Raw genomic sequence first — 23,494 nt, 5'->3', positions numbered from 1 at the left:
GGGGAGGCTTCTGTATGAGTCCTGTGTACAGTGAGCAGTGTGCCAGGGTGAGTGCATGGGGAGCGTTCTGTATGAGTCCTGTGAGCTGTGCCTGTGTACAGTGAGCAGTGCACCTGGGCGAGTGCATGGGGAGGCTTCTGTATGAGTCCTGTGAGCTGTGCCTGTGTACAGTGAGCAGTGTGCCTGGGTGAGTGCATGGGGAGGCTTCAGTATGAGTCCTGTGTACAGTGAGCAGGGCACCTGGGTGAGTGCATGGGGAGGCTTCTGTATGAGTCCTGTGAGCTGTGCCTGTGTACAGTGAGCAGTGTGCCAGGGTGAGTACATGGGGAGGCTTCTGTATGAGTCCTGTGAGCCGTGCCTGTGTACAGTGAGCAGTGTGCCTGGGTGAGTGCATGGTGATGCTTCTGTATGAGTCCTGTGTACAGTGAGCAGTGTGCCAGGGTGAGTGCATGGGGAGCGTTCTGTATGAGTCCTGTGAGCCGTGCCTGTGTACAGTGAGCAGTGTGCCTGGGTGAGTGCATGGGGAGGCTTCTGTATGAGTCCTGTGAGCTGTGTCTGTGTACAGTGAGCAGGGCACCTGGGTGAGTGCATGGGGAGGCTTCTGTATGAATCCTGCTTCTGTATGAGTCCTGTGTGCAGTGAGCAGGGCACCTGGGTGAGTGCATGGGGAGGCTTGTGTATGAGTCCTGTGTACAGTGAGCAGTGTGCCAGGGTGAGTGCATGGGGAGGCTTCTGTATGAGTCCTGTGAGCTGTGCCTGTGTACAGTGAGCAGTGTGCCTGGGTGAGTGCATGGGGAGGCTTCAGTATGAGTCCTGTGAGCTGTGTCTGTGTACAGTGAGCAGGGCACCTGGGTGAGTGCATGGGGAAGCTTCTGTATGAGTCCTGTGTACAGTGAGCAGTGTGCCAGGGTGAGTGCATGGGGAGGCTTCTGTATGAGTCCTGTGTACAGTGAGCAGGGCACCTGGGTGAGTGCATGGGGAGGCTTCTGTATGAGTCCTGTGTACAGTGAGCAGGGCACCTGGGTGAGTGCATGGGGAGGCGTCTGTATGAGTCCTGTGGGCTGTGTATAGTAAGCAGTGTGCATGGGTGAGTGCATGGGGAGGATCGTGTACGAGTCCTGTGTCTGTGTACAGTGAGCAGTGTGCCAGGGTGAGTGCGTGGGGAGGCTTCTGTATGAGTCCTGTGAGCTGTGCCTGTGTACAGTGAGCAGTGTGCCTGGGTGAGTGCATGGGGAGGCTTCAGTATGAGTCCTGTGTACAGTGAGCAGGGCACCTGGGTGAGTGCATGGGGAGACTTCTGTATGAGTCCTGTGTACAGTGAGCAGGGCACCTGGGTGAGTGCATGGGGAGGCTTCTGTATGAGTCCTGTATACAGTGAGCAGGGCACCTGGGTGAGTGCATGGGGAGGCTTCTGTATGACTCCTGTGTATAGTAAGCAGTGTGCATGGGTGAGTGCATGGGGAGGATCATGTACGAGTCCTGTGTCTGTGTACAGTGAGCAGGGCACCTGGGTGAGTGCATGGGGAGGCTTCTGTATGAGTCCTGTGAGCTGTGCCTGTGTACAGTGAGCAGTGTGCCAGGGTGAGTACATGGGGAGGCTTCTGTATGAGTCCTGTGAGCCGTGCCTGTGTACAGTGAGCAGTGTGCCTGGGTGAGTGCATGGTGATGCTTCTGTATGAGTCCTGTGTACAGTGAGCAGTGTGCCAGGGTGAGTGCATGGGGAGCGTTCTGTATGAGTCCTGTGAGCCGTGCCTGTGTACAGTGAGCAGTGTGCCTGGGTGAGTGCATGGGGAGGCTTCTGTATGAGTCCTGTGAGCTGTGTCTGTGTACAGTGAGCAGGGCACCTGGGTGAGTGCATGGGGAGGCTTCTGTATGAGTCCTGTGTACAGTGAGCAGGGCACCTGGGTGAGTGCCTGGAGAGGCTTTTGTATGAGTCCTGTGTACAGTGAGCAGTGTGCCGGAGTGAGTGCATGGGGAGGCTTCTGTATGAGTCCTGTGTACAGTGAGCAGGGCACCTGGGTGAGTGCATGGGGAGGCTTCTGTATGAATCCTGCTTCTGTATGAGTCCTGTGTGCAGTGAGCAGGGCACCTGGGTGAGTGCATGGGGAGGCTTGTGTATGAGTCCTGTGTACAGTGAGCAGTGTGCCAGGGTGAGTGCATGGGGAGGCTTCTGTATGAGTCCTGTGAGCTGTGCCTGTGTACAGTGAGCAGTGTGCCTGGGTGAGTGCATGGGGAGGCTTCAGTATGAGTCCTGTGAGCTGTGTCTGTGTACAGTGAGCAGGGCACCTGGGTGAGTGCATGGGGAGGCTTCTGTATGAGTCCTGTGTACAGTGAGCAGGGCACCTGGGTGAGTGCATGGGGAGGCTTCTGTATGAGTCCTGTGTACAGTGAGCAGGGCGCCTGGGTGAGTGCATGGGGAGGCTTCTGTATGAGTCCTGTGTACAGTGAGCAGTGTGCCTGGGTGAGTGCATGGGGAGGCTTCTGTATGAGTCCTGTGTACAGTGAGCAGGGCGCCTGGGTGAGTGCATGGGGAGGCTTCTGTATGAGTCCTGTGTACAGTGAGCAGTGTGCCAGGGTGAGTGCATGGGGACGCGTCTGTATGAGTCCTGTGTATAGTAAGCAGTGTGCATGGGTGAGTGCATGGGGAGGATCGTGTACGAGTCCTGTGTCTGTGTACAGTGAGCAGTGTGCCAGGGTGAGTGCATGGGGAGGCTTCTGTATGAGTCCCGTGTACAGTGAGCAGGGCACCTGGGTGAGTGCATGGGGAGGCTTCTGTATGAATCCTGCTTCTGTATGAGTCATGTGTGCAGTGAGCAGGGCACCTGGGTGAGTGCATGGGGAGGCTTATGTATGAGTCCTGTGTACAGTGAGCAGTGTGCCAGGGTGAGTGCATGGGGAGCCTTCTGTATGAGTACTGTGAGCTGTGCCTGTGTACAGTGAGCAGTGTGCCTGGGTGAGTGCATGGGGAGGCTTCAGTATGAGTCCTGTGAGCTGTGTCTGTGTACAGTGAGCAGGGCACCTGGGTGAGTGCATGGGGAGGCTTCTGTATGAGTCCTGTGTACAGTGAGCAGGGCACCTGGGTGAGTGCATGGGGAGGCTTCTGTATGAGTCCTGTGTACAGTGAGCACGGCGCCTGGGTGAGTGCATGGGGAGGCTTCTGTATGAGTCCTGTGTACAGTGAGCAGTGTGCCAGGGTGAGTGCATGGGGAGGCTTCTGTATGAGTCTTGTGTACAGTGAGCAGTGTGCCAGGGTGAGTGCATGGGGACGCGTCTGTATGAGTCCTGTGGGCTGTATATAGTAAGCAGTGTGCATGGGTGAGTGCATGGGGAGGATCGTTTACGAGTCCTGTGTCTGTGTACAGTGAGCAGTGTGCCTGGGTGAGTGCATGGGGAGCGTTCTGTATGAGTCCTGTGAGCTTTGCCTCTGTACAGTGAGCAGGGTGCCTGGGTGAGTGCATGGGGAGGGTTCTGTATGAGTCCTGTGAGCTGTGCCTGTGTACAGTGATCAGTGTGCCTGTGTGAGTGCATGGGGAGGGTTCTGTATTAGTCCTGTGAGCTGTGCCTGTGTACAGTGAGCAGTGTGCCTGTGTGAGTGCATGGGAGGCTTCTGTATCAGGACAGTGAGATGTGCCAGTGAGCAGGGTGCCTGCGTGATTGCAAGGGGAGCGTTCTGTATGAGTCTTGTGAGCTGTGCCTGTGTACAGTGGGCAGTGTGCCTGCATGATTGCATGGGAGCGTTCTGTATGAGTTCTCTGGGCTGCGCCTGTTTACAGCGAGCAGTGTGCCTCTGTGAGTGCATAGGGAGACTTCTGTACGAGTCTTGTGAGCTGTGCCTGTATACAGTGAGCAGACTGCATGGGAAGTTTCTGTATCAGTACAGTGAGATTTATTTATTTATTTATTTATTTATTTATTAAGAAGCTTGTAAAGCGCACAGCTACCCCCATAGGGGGTGTCCCGGCGCTACAGAGTACTTGTCAATCAGATGTGTCAGTGAGCAGGGTGCCTGGGTGAGTGCAGTGCATGGGGAGGCTTCTGTATGAGTCCTGTGAGCTGTGCCCGTGTACAGTGAGCAGTGTGCCTGGGTGAGTGCATGGGGAGGCTTCTGTATGAGTCCTGTGTACAGTGAGCAGACTGCATGGGAAGTTTCTGTATCAGGACAGTGAGATGTGTACAGTGAGCAGGGCACCTGGGTGAGTGCATGGGGAGGCTTCTGTATGAGTCCTGTGTACAGTGAGCAGGGCGCCTGGGTGAGTGCATGGGGAGGCTTCTGTATGAGTCCTGTGTACAGTGAGCAGTGTGCCAGGGTGAGTGCATGGGGAGGCTTCTGTATGAGTCCTCTGTACAGTGAGCAGTGTGCCTGGGTGAGTGCATGGGGAGGCTTCTGTTTGAGTCCTGTGTACAGTGAGCAGGGCGCCTGTGTGAGTGCATGGGGAGGCTTCTGTATGAGTCCTGTGTACAGTGAGCAGTGTGCCAGGGTGAGTGCATGGGGACGCGTCTGTATGAGTCCTGTGGGCTGTGTATAGTAAGCAGTGTGCATGGGTGAGTGCATGGGGAGGATCGTGTACGAGTCCTGTGTCTGTGTACAGTGAGCAGTGTGCCAGGGTGAGTGCATGGGGAGGCTTCTGTATGAGTCCTGTGTACAGTGAGCAGGGCACCTGGGTGAGTGCATGGGGAGGCTTCTGTATGAATCCTGCTTCTGTATGAGTCCTGTGTGCAGTGAGCAGGGCACCTGGGTGAGTGCTTGGGGAGGCTTATGTATGAGTCCTGTGTACAGTGAGCAGTGTGCCAGGGTGAGTGCATGGGGAGGCTTCTGTATGAGTACTGTGAGCTGTGCCTGTGTACAGTGAGCAGTGTGCCTGGGTGAGTGCATGGGGAGGCTTCAGTATGAGTCCTGTGAGCTGTGTCTGTGTACAGTGAGCAGGGCACCTGGGTGAGTGCATGGGGAGGCTTCTGTATGAGTCCTGTGTACAGTGAGAAGGGCACCTGGGTGAGTGCATGGGGAGGCTTCTGTATGAGTCCTGTGTACAGTGAGCAGGGCGCCTGGGTGAGTGCATGGGGAGGCTTCTGTATGAGTCCTGTGTACAGTGAGCAGTGTGCCAGGGTGAGTGCATGGGGAGGCTTCTGTATGAGTCCTGTGTACAGTGAGCAGTGTGCCAGGGTGAGTGCATGGGGACGCGTCTGTATGAGTCCTGTGGGCTGTATATAGTAAGCAGTGTGCATGGGTGAGTGCATGGGGAAGATCGTTTACGAGTCCTGTGTCTGTGTACAGTGAGCAGTGTGCCTGGGTGAGTGCATGGGGAGCGTTCTGTATGAGTCCTGTGAGCTTTGCCTCTGTACAGTGAGCAGGGTGCCTGGGTGAGTGCATGGGGAGGGTTCTGTATGAGTCATGTGAGCTGTGCCTGTGTACAGTGATCAGTGTGCCTGTGTGAGTGCATGGGTAGGGTTCTGTATTAGTCCTGTGAGCTGTGCCTGTGTACAGTGAGCAGTGTGCCTGTGTGAGTGCATGGGAGGCTTCTGTATCAGGACAGTGAGATGTGCCAGTGAGCAGGGTGCCTGCGTGATTGCAAGGGGAGCGTTCTGTATGAGTCTTGTGAGCTGTGCCTGTGTACAGTGGGCAGTGTGCCTGCATGATTGCATGGGAGCGTTCTGTATGAGTTCTCTAAGCTGCGCCTGTTTACAGCGAGCAGTAAAATAATAATAATAATAAACCATTTATTGAGCGCCTGGTTACACAGAAGACAGTGTGTCCCCGCGCTAATTGCTGCAAAGATTTCAAGAAGGCAGATGATAGGAGAGCCATAGGGAGGAGGAATTACGTGATGGGAAACAGGAATGTCTTAAGTTTACCCCGGAAAATGGTTTCCGAGGGTTCCATGCGCAAATATAGCGGGAGTTCGTTCCACTGTTTAGAGGCCAAGTATCTAAATGAGCGGCCACCCATCCTGGCCCTCTTGACTCGAGGAGGTTTGAACAACATCATGCCGGAGGATCTTAAATTCCGGGTGGGACGATGTATACTGAGGAGGTTCTGGAGATAGTTCGGGCCTTTACCTTGTGCGATGCGATGAGCAAAGCAAAGGACTTTAAATTTGATCCGCTCCCTAACAGGGAGCCAATGAAGCTTTGCCAACGCGGTTTTACCAGAGGCTCTGCGAGGAAGTCCAAGCACAAGTCGTGCAGCAGCGTTCTGGACACACTGTAGTTGATGAAGTCCTTTTGCACTCAAGCCTGCTAGCAGGGCATTTCCATAATCGAGGTGGGGGGTCACCAGGGCATGGACAATAGTTTTTCTGGCACCAATTGGGAGGAGATCCAGAACCTTCCGAAGGACCCTTAGTACGCTGAGACACCTCCCTGTCACCTTGTTGACGTGTGACTTGGAAGAGAGATCTGAGTCAAGCATCACGCCAAGATTTCTTACCGAATCCACAGGGGTGGGTGGGCTACCCAGTTCAGTAGGCCACCACCTATGAGACCAGGCAGATACTGCTTTCCCCACCACTAGCAGTTCTGTTTTTTCGCCATTTAGGCCTCTGTGAGTGCATAGGGAGACTTCTGTACGAGTCTTGTGAGCTGTGCCTGTATACAGTGAGCAGACTGCATGGGAAGTTTCTGTATCAGGACTGTGAGATGTGTCAGTGAGCAGGGTGCCTGGGTGAGTGCATGGGGAGGCTTCTGTATGAGTCCTGTGAGCTGTGCCCGTGTACAGTGAGCAGTGTGCCTGGGTGAGTGCATGGGGAGGCTTCTGTATGAGTCCTGTGTACAGTGAGCAAACTGCATGGGAAGTTTCTGTATCAGGACAGTGAGATGTGTCAGTGAGCAGTGTGCCTGGGTGAGTGCATGGGGAGGCTTCTGTACGAGACCTGTGAGCTGTGCCTGTGTACAATGAGTAGTGTTGCCTAGCTGTCTGCAGAAGAAGTGCCTTCCCCCCTCCCTTTCCCCCTTATCCCTTTCCTCCTTACACAGTGCATCTAGCTTTCTGTAGTGCAATTATTTGTTGTTTTTGCCGTCATTTGTTGACTTTGTAGCTGTTTTTTCTCCCCCGCCTGATCTCTTATCACCGTATTGCTCTGATTTTGTGTCATTTTCTGCTGCTTTTACCGGACTACTTTATTTGTTTTATCTGCTGTTATTTGTTGTTTTTGCTATTTTTTCGGCCCCCTCCCTGCTCTCTTCCCGACGTTTTTTAATCCTATTCAATCCAACCAACAGACTCTCATGTTTACTGCTAAAAATGAACTCTCATTTCACTATGCTAATCCACCAGTAATCCTCTTTGGGTTCCGGAGTAGCATGCTACTCGCCCAAAAGGGATTCGTCAGGGGTAGTAAGCGTTATATAAATACAATTACAACACAATACAATCAAAGTAGGTTGCTTAGATTTCTTAGCTGTCTTAATCTATCCACTCACTCATTCCAACAGGATTCAACCATTTCTATCACTTACACTCCCCAACTCTGCAGATGTGTACTGGTCGCATTACAAATCATCTCTACTTTCAAATTAGCCTTGCAATAAATAAAGGACCACACAAACAGTTAAGGCACCCACATACAAGTTTAACATTTTAGTTAGATGGTAGCATGATAAGGGCTTACCAAAATGCACAAAATAGTATTGTTTGAACAAAAGGAAAATCCAAAGTAAATACATTGCCAGACTGAAAAAATGTGTATTACCTTGAGTTTTTGTAGTTTCCTTGATGATTTTTTGTAGCTCTTTCATTTCGACATCAAGCTCTTCATAGTTTATCTCTCTGGATTCAACTTTAGGGGCTTGGAACAGAGAAGGATCTGTGCCGAGGTAGGAGCACTGAAGGTAGCCATTGTCACTTAGAGTAACAATAACACCTTTTAAGTCCCTGGATCAAGAGAGGGGAAAAGGGTATTTACTTTTAATATAAATAATGTTTTTTAAAACTTGGTGAAACATGCAGTTACTTTCAACAGAGCTGTTAACTGAGAAAAGTTAATACCTATGCTTTCACTGTAAATTATTACAGCACTTAACATCGAAGATAAAAACATATGGGTCTAAAATTAATATCTGCAGGGCCTTAGGTTTTCTATCTTGTTCTGTCTCTAATAAACACCTTATAAAGTAGAAACCTTAGATCGACAAGGACTGGGAAAGCCAATATGTATCGCTATTGGCTTTGCCAATATGTTTTAGCCACGTCGTACACCAGAGTGGCTGCTATTTAGCATGGCTAAAAGTTATTGGCATTAAGAGGAGTGGCGTAGAGTGGAGCAGAGTAGAACTGCGTGGAGTGGGGTAGTGCTGTGGAGTATCAAGGAAGGAGTACAGTGTTTCAGAGTGGACGGGTGTAGAGTGGAGTAGAATGCTCTAGAGTTGAGAGGCAGAGAGGAGTAGAGTGTTGTAGAGTGGAGTGGCACAGTGTGTCGTAGAGGGGAGTGGTGTAGAGCAGAAAGGAGTGGCGGGGGATGTTGCATACAGCAGAGTAGATTATCGTAGAGTAGTGTAGCAGAGTGAAATGGCCTAGAGTGGACTAGAGTGTAGCAGAGTGGAGTGCTGTAGGTTGGAGTGGAATAGAGTGTGTTGGAGTGGAATAGAGTGTCGTAGAGTGGAGTAGTGCATCACTGAATAGAGTGGAGTAAAGTGGCATTGAGCTGCGTAGAGGGAGTTGTGTAAAGAATTGTAGAGTGGGGCAGTGCCATTCAGTGGCATAGAGTGTAGCTTCCTTCTTAAAAATGGGGACTATCTCAGCACCCTTCCAAGTCTCTGAGATCAGACCTCCCTGGAGGACTGCGTTACTCAAGATGTTATCACATTAAAATATTTGTTTCCACCACACTTCAGAAGTACCAAAAAATGTGCTTCATTTGTGCTTCCCTATTTCGGATATATTATGAAATATCTACACCGTTCATTTACAGATGCTTACATTTGGTTGTATGCTAGAAAGAAATAATATTATACAGCTTTCATTTCAACCTCCCCCAGTAGCCAGCATGTTTGTCACATAAATTCTCTCACTTTGAAGTCAGAGAAAAAAAAGTAAACACCAACCTCCCTGGGAAGGCAGAGCATGATATTTGGCCTCTGTCTTTGAATGCACAGCAAATGTGACACAATAAGAACAAGATTTAAAAGCCTGTTTACAGAAAGAGAGTTCGTGTAAGAATACAGTAAACTGCGTAAGCTCTACAGGATGGACTAACTCAAGCTGGACAGCCTAAAACAAATAAAGCCACCAAACAGAAAGCAAGCAAATGTGAGTGAAAAAACACAAAGCCAATGGTAAGCAGTTGGTGGAATGTATTCCCAGGGATGATTTCTGAATGTCCCCAAGATGTTGTTAGCTGCGCTGTCTGGTTGGATTCGGACTAAAAAGGGGCATGTCAAAAACACTGGACAGTGTTTTGTTAACTGTCTGCCACTAGACTCAAAATGTGAATAATGAATAAAAAGAATATACCCAACCTATCACTTCCGAAACTGCACTTGCCAATAATGGCCCATTTTATATTGAGAGGCTATCAACTTGTAGACAGCCATGCCACCACTCACTAACGGCGTGCAGTACTTGCTGCTACCATCGGCTTTGAAAACAGGTTTAAACTTTTAAGACTCTCCTCAGTCCAGGCACCACAAAGTTGGAAAGCTTACTTGTTACTTACTTATGCCAACTACGCGTTTTGGTGTTGCCTACAAAATCCTCCTGACCTCATTAAACTCTTCTGTACCTATTACCTCAACCACACGTGCTATTGAGTATTCAGGCATCTCTTGGGCGGAGGCCAGCCCCCAGCATTCACAATGTTACTTCTGAAGAACTGTTGGTTCCCAAAACCTGTCCCGGCCATAGGCGACCACTCAGCAAGCACTCAAGGATGGACGTGATAGAGAGTGGAGGGGAAGAATGGTTAGTGAAGCAAACACTGACGTTTAAAGGCAATATATGTAAAGAGAATGTGCATTTCCACCAGAGACGTGGAACAGGATTTTTGGTTAAAGCGTCGTTCCAATAACACATATGTAGCCAATGAAGTGCTAAAGTAAAATATGTCTGATGAAAAAAAGAAGATGCCGTTTACTATTTATACAGAAGTGAACCCATTCACATCCTACAAGCTTGACGGACAATGAATCACACATGATCAGTAAAAGGAGCAATTATTTACTAGAATGGCCGCTGATTGCACACTACATAATCCTCAAAAATCAATGAAAACACAATCCAGAGGGCCATGAAAGATGTCGTTCTGGTGAGCTGCTTTGTCTGAGGCCACCACAAAATTTGGAAGGAGGGCATTCTTTATATTACATTAGGCATGTGCCCGCGGTTGGACTGCAATAAGGAAACCGAGGCTGTGTAAAAGAACTAAACACTTTATGAGGAGCTTGACAAAGACATAGGAAAACACACTGCACGAGCCTGTCACACAACAGAGCAGTACCCCGAAGAACAGCAGATTGGCACACATCTGCCTTGTGATAGCAAACTTTTTCAATTTGTAACATTTTTCATGGGTGTCATTTTAGTTTTTGTAGGAGAGTAGGATCTGCTTACTATGGTTATCCTCACTTTTTGCTGGTGTTTCACTGTTTTTCGTCTTTAGTCTGGCTGGGGCCCTGCTAACCAGGACCCCAGCCTAGCTGTGTCCTCTCTAAATTGATTCCATGTACATTATGTACACTACAGATTGGTTACTGGGTTACTCTTGAGAGTCCCTAGTATATGGTACCTTAGGTACAAAGGGCATAGGAACCTCAGAGGCCTACCAAGGGCTGAAGCATGTATTATGCCACCCCAGGGAAGCCTTCCAAAATGGCACCACAGGTCTGCTACTGCAGCCTAGGTAAGATGGTGCATGCACCCTTACTATGATATAGGTTACTTATATCTACCTTTAATCACTGACACATATAAACCTATAAGTCACTCCTATGGCAGGCCTTATCAATCCTGAAGGCAGAGTGCTTGGTTTTGTGTGAGAGGGTGCCCATGCATGAGCAGGACCTCTCTGCAGCTTTCAGAATTTATTCTCTGTAGCTGTTCTGTGATGCAGCCAGACCATATACACTTAAGTGCATTATAACCTTGCGGTAAATGCTAGCTTTGGGATGGCTGCATGGAAACATGTTGTGTTTGGTGTCAAACACTTTGGAATCCTACCCCCCCCCCCAGTCATGGCGGCAGGGGTAGAATTACACCCTTCTAGAGGGGGAGACATGTACACACTGACCTAACCCAACCGGTAATAGTTTAAAAGAGCCCCAGCATCACAAAATGGATGCTGCAGCCACAGACACGAGCCTGGCCTCTTGCTGCTGGACGCAACTCTGGCAAGGGAGGCCTGCACAATAGGTTACCTGTCACAGGGAGGTGTAACCACCTGCCAGACAGGCTTTAGTGTATTAGGGCTGGGTGGGTGCATTCATAGAATGTTTTTCAGACAGTGCTGGAGTCACACTTGGTGTTCCTGTGCATATCCCAGTTCAAACTGGTTGCAGGGGCACTCAGCCCCTGCTCTGGTGCGAAACTGGACAAGGGGAAAGGGGTGTAGCCACCCCCCTCCCTAGATCCTCTCATAGGTGGGTCTCCAGAGTATGTCCAACCCCCTAACTGAGTACAAGTATGGGACCCCAGTCCTTGGAACTTCAGATTACACCGGGACGAAACTCTGCAACATATATCCTGGAACTTTGACATTCTACATCGACTAGAGGACGGAAGAATCTCCCTTGGGGTCAAGGAGTGAACCCTGTTCAAACAGGCACCAAAAAAGCATCTTGCCGGTCTGCATTTCCAAAGTTCCTGCCGGACCCCGACGGATTTGCCACTCAGGACACAGACTTCCAGACTTCTCAGAGGCCGACACGAGATCCCAGCAAAGCTGAGACCCGCAGCCCTCACGAGTGACGTGGGACCGGAACTTCTGGACACCGTGCACATTTGCTAGTGCATCGACTTCCCGAGCTTTCCAGAAGTTGTGCATTGGACTACTTGTAGTCCAAGCGCTGAGCACCATCTGCATCAAAGATTGTGGACCTACACTCCACAGGTGTTCCGTGAGTCCGCTTCTAGCATTTCTGCTCGAGGCCCCTTCGCGATCTCTGGTCCGTCGACTGGTGGGTCCCCCACGAAGGTAACTCTTCTAAACCTTGGGCTTTCCTGGCTGCTCCAGATGTGCCCTGACTCCCCACCAAAGGGTGTGTCCCTCAGACCTTGCTGGTCTGCACCAAAGCCAATCTTTGCTTTCTGCGTGGGTTGCTGTTGCCAAGGCTTGTTGGGTCCAATCCGGAAACCGACACCGCAGCACTCTGCATTTTTATTGGGACAGTTCGAATCCAGTTCCTGGTTGTCCTCGACGCCTCCTGGTTCTCGTGGCTGGAGAGTCAAGCTTCACCTTCATCACCTGAAATCACCCAAGATCGGTTGGCATCTTCTCATCGCCTTCCTGGTCACTGGCAAGTGACTCAGACTCTGTCCCCTCTGCTTTCAGGTTCTTCAGATCTCCGATCCACACGGACACTTTCACTTGGTCGCCTGCAGCACTTTTTAGCCGCTCGCCATTGAAATCAACGAGGAAACCCGGCACGAAAAGCCACCTACGCACCCGGCTTCCCTGGGTGAGGTAACTCGAGTACTCTGGTGCTCCCGTGGATATTGACTCTAGAACCTCCAAGTTCGAAAGGGGTTTGCTCCAAGTCCTCTTCTAAGTGTCCTTAATCTGTAATTTTCCAACTGCGACTTTTCCCATAGCAGTTAATGGTGATTCGCAGCTGTGTTTAGGCACTGCACACGTCCCCCGTGGGTCCCCTGTGTCACTACCTTGGGTGGTTCCTGGTGGCCCCAGCGGTTCTAAAGGCTCTAGGCCTTGTATCTATGTCAGTTGTGGTTCTTATACCACTTTCTTAGTATATGGTTTGGTACGCGATATGGCTCAACATATATTGTGCTAATTTACGGTGTGCTAAATAAGTTTACTGAATGTACTTTTGCCTCTAGCCTCATAAAGAGACTAGAGGGATGTGTTTAGAATAAATACATATATTTTATATGTATATACCTGGTGTGGTTCTCCTTTCATTTGGTTATTGATGAGATTATAGACTGGTAAAACAAGCTGCTTTACATTCCTATCCTCACTTCTTCCTATCTTTACATTCCTATCTACACTTCTATCAGGTCTACTTCTATCTACCTGGACTTTCGTAAAGCTCTCAAAACTTTCCTCTTCTCCCGCGCTTTCTCAGACTAAGTGGCCTCCTCTGCCCCCTCTCGGAGCTTTCCGTCCTCAGCGCCAAGAAACCGCACGGTGATCGAGCGCTTTACAAAACTCTTAACTTCAACTTCAATTTCCTTCAAGACTTAGCCTGAAGTCTGCCCTCCACAGCTATCTCTAGGATAGCTTTCTATTTAGGTTGTCTTTAAGCCTACCATCAATAAGGGTCGTTTGGTCTGGTGCAAGGTGCCCACTAGAATAGTGGACAGCATATGCCAGGCCAACTTCTCACATTGGTGTGCAGCGTGTGGGATTCCAGCTTGCCATTGTTTTACCAGATAATCTCAAGTGATTCATCAATTTGAAAACCACTAAAGGTGCCAGAGGTACGTATAATACAAGCTTAAATACAGTAAGTTCTACTGAACTTAGAGTTGTGTGTCAAGGGCTTAAGCACACCCTGTCTACAACTCAAGAGAGTTTAGTAGGTAAATACCTAGAGTAGGTAGTGCATACACCACACCTTACTAGTTATGTCTTCAGGGCCAGGAACCAGTGTGTCCATGCCAGATGTCAGTATGTTACAGACATCCAAGCATGACACATTCCCTTTTTCAGAATTAAGGGCTCTGTGTACTATGAGGAAACTGAAGACACAAAAGAATGCTACCACCCAACATCTCAGAGAGATGTTAATGCTTGATGACCAGAGGAAGGCTTCAGAGCCTGAAAGGGTAGGCAGCGGGATGGAAGCAACAGAAGGGGAAGAGGCCAGTGGTACCAATCCACAGGGCTCAGACTCTGATGTTGACCAGGCAGGTGACAATGACCTAGACCTGGAAGGACCAGCTTCAACTGGAGATGAAGAAGGCCAAAATAGCCCTGTCTTTGTTCCCCCAGGAAGAGTTGGGGGTGTGCCTAGAAGGCCAAGATCTCCTTCAGTGGAATCTAACCATTCTGGCACATCAATAGGGACCTCTGTCTCTGATCATAGGAGGGACACCTCCCAGGAGAAGAGAGAGAACCAGCTGAGGTTTGAAGAAGCCCAACTGGAGATAAGGAAACAAAAAGTAGCCTTAGAAAGGGAGCTCCTAGAGCTTGAAAGAGCAAGGAAAAAGATGGGACTAGAGTCCCATGGTGGCAGCAATGTCCCTAGTGGTAGGGATAGGGATATATGATGTTACAACGCGGACTATTACTCCGCATACTGTTACAACGCGGTTTTTACAACGCGGATACTGTAACAACGCATGTATTCACAACGCATTTTTTTACAACGCAGGTACCTTTACAACGCATACCATTACAACGTAAGTATAGGTAAGTATATGTTAATATTAATAATATAATAGTAACTTAATTTTAAAAATATAATTTAATGTAATATTAAATAATGTAATTTCCGTTTATTATTTTAAATTTAAATTAATATTACTTTATTTTTACCATGTACCCCTGTACCCCAGAAACTGAAAACTGACCCTAAACCCCAAAAATAAATTAAATTAATTTTATGAAATATAATTTAAATTAATTATTGTAAATTAATAAAAAATATAACATTATTTTTACCATGTACCCCTGTACCCCAAAAACTCAAAACTGACCCTCAACCCCCAAAAAAATGCAATGTAATTTAATTTAATTTATTTACTATTAAATAATTTAATTTAAAATTAAATTTAATTTTTTTTACCCTGTACCCCAAAAACTGAAAACTGACCCTGAACCCTAAAAATACCCCTTTACCCAAAAACTAAAAACTGACCCTGAACCCTAAAAATACCCCTTTACCCAAAAACTAAAAACTGACCCTGAACCCTAAAAATACCCCTTTACCCAAAAACTAAAAACTGACCCTGAACCCTAAAAATACCCCTTTACCCAAAAACTGAAAACTGACCCTGAACCCTAAAAATACCCCTTTACCCAAAAACTAAAAACTGACCCTGAACCCTAAAAATACCCCTTTACCCAAAAACTGAAAACTGACCCTGAACCCTAAAAATACCCCTTTACCCAAAAACTAAAAACTGACCCTGAACCCTAAAAATACCCCTTTACCCAAAAACTAAAAACTGACCCTGAACCCTAAAAATACCCCTTTACCCAAAAACTGAAAACTGACCCTGAACCCTAAAAATACCCCTTTACCCAAAAACTAAAAACTGACCCTGAACCCTAAAAATACCCCTTTACCCAAAAACTGAAAACTGACCCTGAACCCTAAAAATACCCCTTTACCCAAAAACTAAAAACTGACCCTGAACCCTAAAAATACCCCTTTACCCAAAAACTAAAAACTGACCCTGAACCCTAAAAATACCCCTTTACCCAAAAACTAAAAACTGACCCTGAACCCTAAAAATACCCCTTTACCCAAAAACTGAAAACTGACCCTGAACCCTAAAAATACCCCTTTACCCAAAAACTAAAAACTGACCCTGAACCCTAAAAATACCCCTTTACCCAAAAACTGAAAACTGACCCTGAACCCTAAAAATACCCCTTTACCCAAAAACTAAAAACTGACCCTGAACCCTAAAAATACCCCTTTACCCAAAAACTAAAAACTGACCCTGAACCCTAAAAATACCCCTTTACCCAAAAACTAAAAACTGACCCTGAACCCTAAAAATACCCCTTTACCCAAAAACTGAAAACTGACCCTGAACCCTAAAAATACCCCTTTACCCAAAAACTAAAAACTGACCCTGAACCCTAAAAATACCCCTTTACCCAAAAACTAAAAACTGACCCTGAACCCTAAAAATACCCCTCTACCCAAAAACCCTAAACTGACCCTAACCCCTAAAAATACCCCTTTACCCCAAACATATAACAATTAAAAAATAACTATATACTTACCAATACTTACGTTGTAATGGTATGCGTTGTAAAGGTACCTGCGTTGTAAAAAAATGCGTTGTAAAAACATGAGTTGTAACAGTATCCGCGTTGTAATGGATGCGTTGTAACAGTAGTGCGTTGTAAAAAATGCGTTGAAACAGGTGCACACCGTAGGGATAGGTCTTATGACCATAAAAACTTGAGCAAGATTGTCCCTCCCTACAAGAGTGGGGATGACATCCACAAATGGATAACTGCAATGAAGAGGGCCTGCAAAGTACAGAAGGTACCCCAGGAGCAGTGGGCAGCAATCTTGTGGCTCTCCTTTGCAGAAAAAAGATAGAGACAAGCTCCTCACTGTCAGAAAAGAGGATGATGACGATTACAAAGTCCTGAAGAGTGCTCTCATAGATGGGTTTGACCTAACCACTGAGAAGTATAGAATACAGTTCAGAGACACCCAAAAGGCACAGACTAAGGACTAGGTTGACTTTGTAGATTGTGCTACTAAAGCGCTGGAGGGCTGGTTACTGGGTGATTATACAGGATTGTATAACTTGATCATGAGGATGCAGATCCTTATTAACTGTCAGAACCAGATGTTGCATCAGCACCTGGTAGACTCTGATCTGACCTCTCCACAAGAATTGGGAAAGAAGGCAGACAAATGGGTCAGAACCAGGGTGAAGCAGAAGGTACAGAACCAAGGTGATGACCAGTAGAAGCAAGATCCTAATAAGGGTGGGGAGAAGGGTAACGATCAGAATTCTTCACAAGGCCCCAAAAAATCTTCTAATGGTGGGGATTCCTAATCTTCCAAAAAGACAGGCCAAAATAAACTATGGTGTACAATCTGTAAACAGAATAGCCATTGGACTAGTGACTGTAACAAGTCAAAAGAATCAACTCCAGCTACCATTGCCAATAAGGCAACTGTTCCCCCTAGTTCAGCTCCAGGTGGTGGTACTCAGCAGAAGGGTGTAGTAGGGTTATCCCTGGGTACTGAAATGGACTCTGGCCTAGTCAGAGTACCAACTCTGGCTGTCCTGATCTGTGATGGAGCCATAGATATGTCCTCCTCTATGAGTCCCAGTAACTTGGTCAAGTACAGACAGCAGCCTTTGATCAATGGAAAAGATGCTTTGGCCTACAGGGTTACAGGGGCAAGTGTCACTAAGGTGACACAAGACCTTGTGGACCCTGGACAGATCATACTTGGTGAACTTTACCAAGTGACCAATACTAGCAATGTCAGGACCAACCATGCCCTGGCAGTTGTTAATTTCTCCTGGGGAGGGTAACTGGCCTTAAGAAAGTTGAGGTGAGCGCAGACCTTCCTGTTAAATGCTTGCTTGGCAGTGATCAAGAGACTTCAGCCTGATCTGAAGTGGAGTTGAGGAACCATGCAGAAATGTTAGGAATCTCTGCACATGTGTTTGCTGTGACTAGGTCACAGGCCAAAATGTCTAAACCTGAACTGGCCCCTGCATTCTGGAATAATGGACCAGGTGGCTTCCAAGAAAAGGATCAGTAGGGTTAAGGCAGTGCCTCCCCCGACTCAGAGTGATGATCAGTCTTTTGAGAAGATGATTGTGCTCCTGAAGTAGGAACTGTCCCAGAGGAGCTTGAGCCTGATCAGGTTGAGTTCTTGGGGACCCTTCCAAGGCAGATCTGAGTCAGGAGCAGCTGAGCTGCCCTTCTCTTGAACCCCCCAGACAGCAAGCTGCTGCTGAGGCTGCTGGGAATGCTAGTGGCACCCATAAGAGTTATTGGGATGATGGACTCATGTATTCAGAGGGTAGAGACCCCAAGCCTGGTGCAGCCAAGAGGTTAGTTATACCTTTGAAGTTCACGGGCTTCCTAGTAACACTAGCCCATGATATTCCTTTAGCAGGACACCTGGGCCAAAACAAGACTTGGGACAGAATTGTCCCTCACTTTCATTGGCCCCACATGTCTGAAGACACAAAGGAGTTTTGTCGCTCCTGTGTCACCTGTCAAGCCAGTGGTAAGGCAGGTGGCACCACAAAGGCCCCCCTAATACCACTACCTGTGGTAAGGGTTCCCTTTGAGAGAGTTGGGATTGACATTGTTGGACCAATGGATCCTCAGACAGTACAGGTTTATCCTAGTGGTGGTGAACCATGCCACTAGGTACCCAGAGGCAATTCCCCTTAGACCTCTACAGCACCTGTTGTGGCAAAAGCCCTCTAGAGAGTGTTCTCAAGAGTGGGTTTCCCTAAGGAGGTAGTATCTGACAGAAGTGCAAACGTTATGTCTAGCTACTTGACTGCAATGTGAAAGGAGTGTGGAGTGAATTACAAATTCACCACACCCTATCACCCACAATGCAGGGCTCGACAAATCCGAAAAATGGTACTAGTCCTGCTGGTCTAGTACCATGGAAAATCCCCTCGACCTGACTGCAACCCACTTGACCTCCGTCTCTGAAAACGGAGCAAAAGTGACAAGTTAACAAGATTTAAAGGCATCTTTATTGCTCATTCCCTTAATGAGCAATAAAAATGCCTTTAAATCATGTTATCTTGTCACTTTTGCTCTGTTTTCAAAGACAGAGGACAAAAGTTAGTTTGACTTCCTACTCGCCAGAAAGGGCGAGTAGGACCTAAAAATAGCTCGTCCTCATCCATTCTCCCTCGCAAATGCGAGCGGGCGAGTGGATTTGTTGAGCCCTGCAATGCAATGGTTTACTTGAAAGATTCAACAAAACCTTAAAGGGTATGATCATGGGTCTTCCAGAAAAGCTTAGGAGGAGATGGGACATCCTGCTACCATGCCTTTTTTTTGCATACAGGGAGGTTCCTCAAAAGGAAGCCGGCTACAGCCCTTTTGAACTTCTGTTTGGGCATCCTGTAAGATGGTTTCCGCTCCTGGATGGCTGAATATATGAAAAAGGCAACAAAAAACATTGAGGCTAGCCAGGAATGACAGAAAGCCTGGCATGACCAAAAGGCTGTACTGACTGTTTACCATCCGGGACAGAAAGTGTGGGTGTTGAAGCCTGTGGCCCCAGCAGCTCTCCAAGACAAGTGGAGTGGACCCCACACTATTGTTGACCAGAAGGTAGAGGTTATCTTTTTGGTAGACTTAGGAACTCACTGAAGCCCCCATAGGGTGCTTCATGTCAACAGACTGAAACCATATGTTGACAGGGTAGACATGGGCTTGCTCATTTCTACTGATGAGGGACAGGAGGAGGAGAGTGACCCTCTCCCTGACCTGCTCTCACAGAACCCTGATGATGGGTCAGTGGATGGTGTAGCCTTGGCGGGCAGCCTCAATGCTCAGCCGCAAACTGATTGCAGCAAGTGCTCAGTCAGTTTAGGCATATGTTCTCTTTGACTCCAAGTCAGACCACCTGGTGCACTTATGAAGTGGACACTGGGGACAGTCTGCCTGGTAAAAATAAGATTTACAGGCAACCTGATCATGTCAGGGACTGTATCAGGACAGAAGTGCAGAAAATATTGGATTTGGGAGTTATTGAACCTTAGATAGCCCTTGGGCTAGTCCAGTGGTCTTGGTACCAAAGCCTGTTGACTACAGAGGTCTCAATGCAGTCACCAGGACTGATCCCCATCCAATCCCAAGAGAAGATGAGCTTATAGATACCTTGGCCACAGCCAAGTTTCTGAGCACATTTGATCTTACAGCTGGCTACTGGCACATCAGATTAGCTGATGATGCAAAGCCAAAGACAGCATTTTCAACCCTTAGTGGGCACTATCAATTTATGGTAATGCACTTTGGTCTGAAGAATGCACCTGCCACTTTTCAAATGTTGGTGAACAAAGTCATAACAGGCCTGGAAGACTACTGTGCAGCATTTCTAGATGATATTGCTGTCTTTATCTCCACCTGGGAGGATCACCTGGTCCACCTGAGAAATGTTTTGGAGGCCCTGTAGAAAACAGGCCTAACTATCAAGGCTACTAAGTGCCAGATAGGGCAGAGTCAGGTTGCGTACCTGGGCCACCTTGTAGGTGGACGCAGGTTCAAGAATTGCAGAGCAAAATCCAGACCATAACGGACTGGGTTGCTCCAACTACCCAGACTCAGGTTAGAGCTTTCTTGGGCTTGACTGGGTACTACAGGAGATTTGTCAAGGGGTATGGTTCCATTGTGACACCCCTGAATGACTTAACTTCTAAAAGAATGCCTAAGAAAGTTCAGTGGACAGTTAGCTGTCAAAAGGCATTTGATGACCTGAAGTAGGCCATGTGCACTGCACCAATTCTGCAAAGTCTTAACTACTCCAGAGAATTCATTATCTAAACAGATGCACCTGTGTTGGGGGTAGGGGCTGGGCTATCACAATTGAATGATGAAGGTCAGGACCAGCTAGTAGTTTTATTAGCAGAAGGCTGACCCCTGGAGAGAAATGTTGGTCAGCTATTGAGAGGGAGGTCTTTGCTGTGGTCTGGGCTCTGAAGAAGCTGAGGCCATACTTGTTTGGCACTCACTTCACTGTTAAGACTAACCATAAGCCCCTCTTATGGCTAAAACAGATGACGGGTGAAAACCCAAAACTTTTGAGGTGGTCCATTTTCCTACAGGGGATGGACTATACAGTGGGACACAGACCTGGGAGTAACCATGCCAATGCAGATGGACTCTCCAGGTATCTCCACTTAGAACATGAAGACTCAACTGGTCAAGGTTAGTTTGATGTCCCTGCATTTGGGGGGGGGGGTGTAGGAGAGTAGGATCTGCTTACTCTGGTTACCCTCACTTTTTGCTGGTGTTTCAATGTTTTTTGGCTTTAGTGTGGCTGGGGTCCTGCTAACCAGGACCCCAGCCTAGCTGCCTCCTCTCTAAATTGGCTACATGTACATTAGGTACACTCCAGATTGGTAACTGGGTTACCCTTGTGAGTCCCAAGTATATGGTACCTTAGGCACTAAGGGGCATAGGTACCCCAGAGGCTAGCAGGGGCTGTCGCATGTATTGTGCCACCCCTGGGAAGCCTTCCAAAATGACACCACAGGTCTTCTACTGCAGCCTGGGTAAGGTGGTGCATGCACCCCTTACTAAGATATAGGTTACCTATATCTACCTTCAATCACTGACACATATAAACCTATAAGTCACTCCTATGGCAGGCTTTATGAATCCTGAAGGCAGAGTGCTTGGTTTTGTGTGAGAGGGTGCCCATGCATATATCCTGGAACTTCGACATTCTACATCGACTAGAAGACGGAGGAATCTCCCTTGGGGTCAAGGAGTGACTCCCCTGTTCAAACAGGCACCAAGGAAGCATCTTGCCGGTCTGCATTTCCAAGGCTCCCGCCGGAGCCCAATGGATTTACGACTCAGGACACGGACTTCCAGACTTCTCAGAGGCCGACACGAGATCCCAGGAAAACTGAGACCCGCAGCCCTCACGAGTGACGTGGTACTGGAACTCCTGGACACTGTGCACATTTGCTAGTGCATCGACTTCCCCAGCTTTCCCGAAGTTGTGCATTGGACTACTTGTAGTCCAAGCCCCGAGCACCATCTGCACCGAAGATTGTGGGACTACACTCCACAAGTGTTTCATGAGCCCGCTTCTAGCATTTCTGCTCAAGGCCCCTTCGCGATCCCTGGTCCGTCGACTGATGAGTCCGCACAAAGAAAACTCTTCTGTTCCTTGGGCTTTCCTGGTTGCTCCAGACGTGCCCTGACTCCCCTCCAAAGGGTGAGTCCCTCAGACCCTGCTGGTCTGCACCGAAACTAATTATTGCTTTCTGCGTGGGTTGCTGCTGCCAAGGCTTGTTGGGTCCAATCCGGAAACCGACACAGCAGCACTCAACATCCTTTGTGGGACAGCTCGAATCCAGCTCCTGGTCGTCCTCGAAGCCTTCTGGTCCTTGTGGCTGAAGAGTCAAGCTTCACCTTCTTCACCTGAAATCACCCGACATCGGTTGGCATCTACTCATCGCCTTCTTGGTCACTGGCAAGTGACCCAGACTCTGTCCCCTCTGCTTTCAGGTTCTTCAGATCTCCGATCCACCCTTGGATCCACCCGGACACTTCCCACTTGGTCGCCTGCAGCACTTTTTAGCAGCTCGCCATTGAAATCGACAAAACATGACACGAAAAGACACCTATGCACCCGGCTTCCCTGGGTGAGGTAACTCGAGTACTCTGGTGCTCCCATGGGGGTGTTGACTCTAGAAGCTCCTAGTTCTAAAGGGGTTTTCTCCAAGTCCTCTTCTAAGTGTCCTTAATCTGTAACTTTCCAACCGTGACTTTCCCCATAGAAGTAAATGGTGATTCGCGGTTGTGTTCAAGCACTGCATGCGTCCCCCATGGGTCCCCTGTGTCACTACCTTGGGTGGTTCCTGGTGGCCCCAGCAGTTATAAAGGTTCTAGGCCTTGTATCTATGTCAGCCCTGTATCTAGTCTGCCCTGTTCCCATGATGCACTGGGCCAGGAACAGACTGATTTGCATATAGCCAGGTTCTGAGCTGGGATGGTGCAGTGAGATAAATAACGGTGATGGATCAAGCCCTGATCTTTGTACTGGGTAAGAGTGGTCTGCTTAATTCAGACACTCTGTTCATCACCACCCCCTTTTCTGAATCGTTTTTGGCTTCTATAGGTGTGGCAGGGTATACTCAGACATGAGTCCCTTTCTCACTGCACCATCAGGATTCAAGCAAGTCGGGCCGAAGACGGCTGAAATGCCAGAAACCGGTCCCCGGTAGCTTGCCTCCTTTCTGGTGAAGAATTGGCTTGGTAGTTTAGTCTGCCCTGTTCCCATGATGCACTGGGCCAGGAACAGACTGATTTGCATATAGCCAGGTTCTGAGCTGGGATGGTGCAGTGAGATAAATAACGGTGATGGATCAAGCCCTGATCTTCGTACTGGGTAAGAGTGGTCTGCTTAATTCAGACACTCTGTTCATCACCACCCCCTTTTCTGAATCATTGTATCTATGTCAATCGTGATTCTTATACCACTTTCTTAGTATATAGTTTGGTACGCCCCTAGGGCTCAACATATATTGTGCTAATTTACTGTGTGCTAAATAAGTTTACTGCATTTACTTTTGCCTCCAGCCTCATAAAGAGACTAGAGGGATGTGTTTAGAATAAATACATATATTTTATATATATACCTGGTGTGGTTCTCCTTTCATTTGGTTATTCATGAGATTGTAGACTGGTAAAACAAGCTGCTTTACATTCCTTCAAGACTTAGCCTGAAGGCTGCCCTCCACAGCTACTACTGGGATAGCTTTATATATAGGTTGTCTTTAAACCTACCATCAATAAGGGTCGTTTGGACTGGTGCAAGGTGCCCACTAGAATAGTGGACAGCATATGCCAGGCCAAGTTCTCACAAATATTTGTTGTATATCCAAGGAGAAATGTGTATATTTACCATTGGGGCTATGTATGTAATTCGAACCGTACAACACAGCAACACTGTCCAG

At 48.0% G+C, this 23,494-nt stretch overlaps 1 protein-coding gene across 4 annotated transcripts in view; it reads right to left on the bottom strand.

Moving 5' to 3' along the window:
• The window catches only part of BBS9 (Bardet-Biedl syndrome 9), a 2,055,975-nt gene that overhangs the window by 1,432,175 nt on the left and 600,306 nt on the right, over positions 1 to 23,494 (bottom strand). For all 4 annotated transcript variants that reach the window (XM_086964810.1, XM_086964812.1, XM_086964809.1 and 1 more), the window contains exon 10: positions 7,686 to 7,867. In XM_086964810.1, the coding sequence (XP_086820936.1) occupies positions 7,686 to 7,867 (182 nt within the window). The remainder of the gene's footprint in view (positions 1 to 7,685; positions 7,868 to 23,494) is intronic.

This window comes from Lissotriton vulgaris, chromosome 4_1 (assembly GCF_964263255.1).
Source record: "Lissotriton vulgaris chromosome 4_1, aLisVul1.2, whole genome shotgun sequence".
Taxonomy (NCBI): domain Eukaryota; kingdom Metazoa; phylum Chordata; class Amphibia; order Caudata; family Salamandridae; genus Lissotriton; species Lissotriton vulgaris.
The sequence above is the reverse complement of the archived record's forward strand: the minus strand, read 5'-3'. Positions and strand labels throughout refer to the sequence as shown.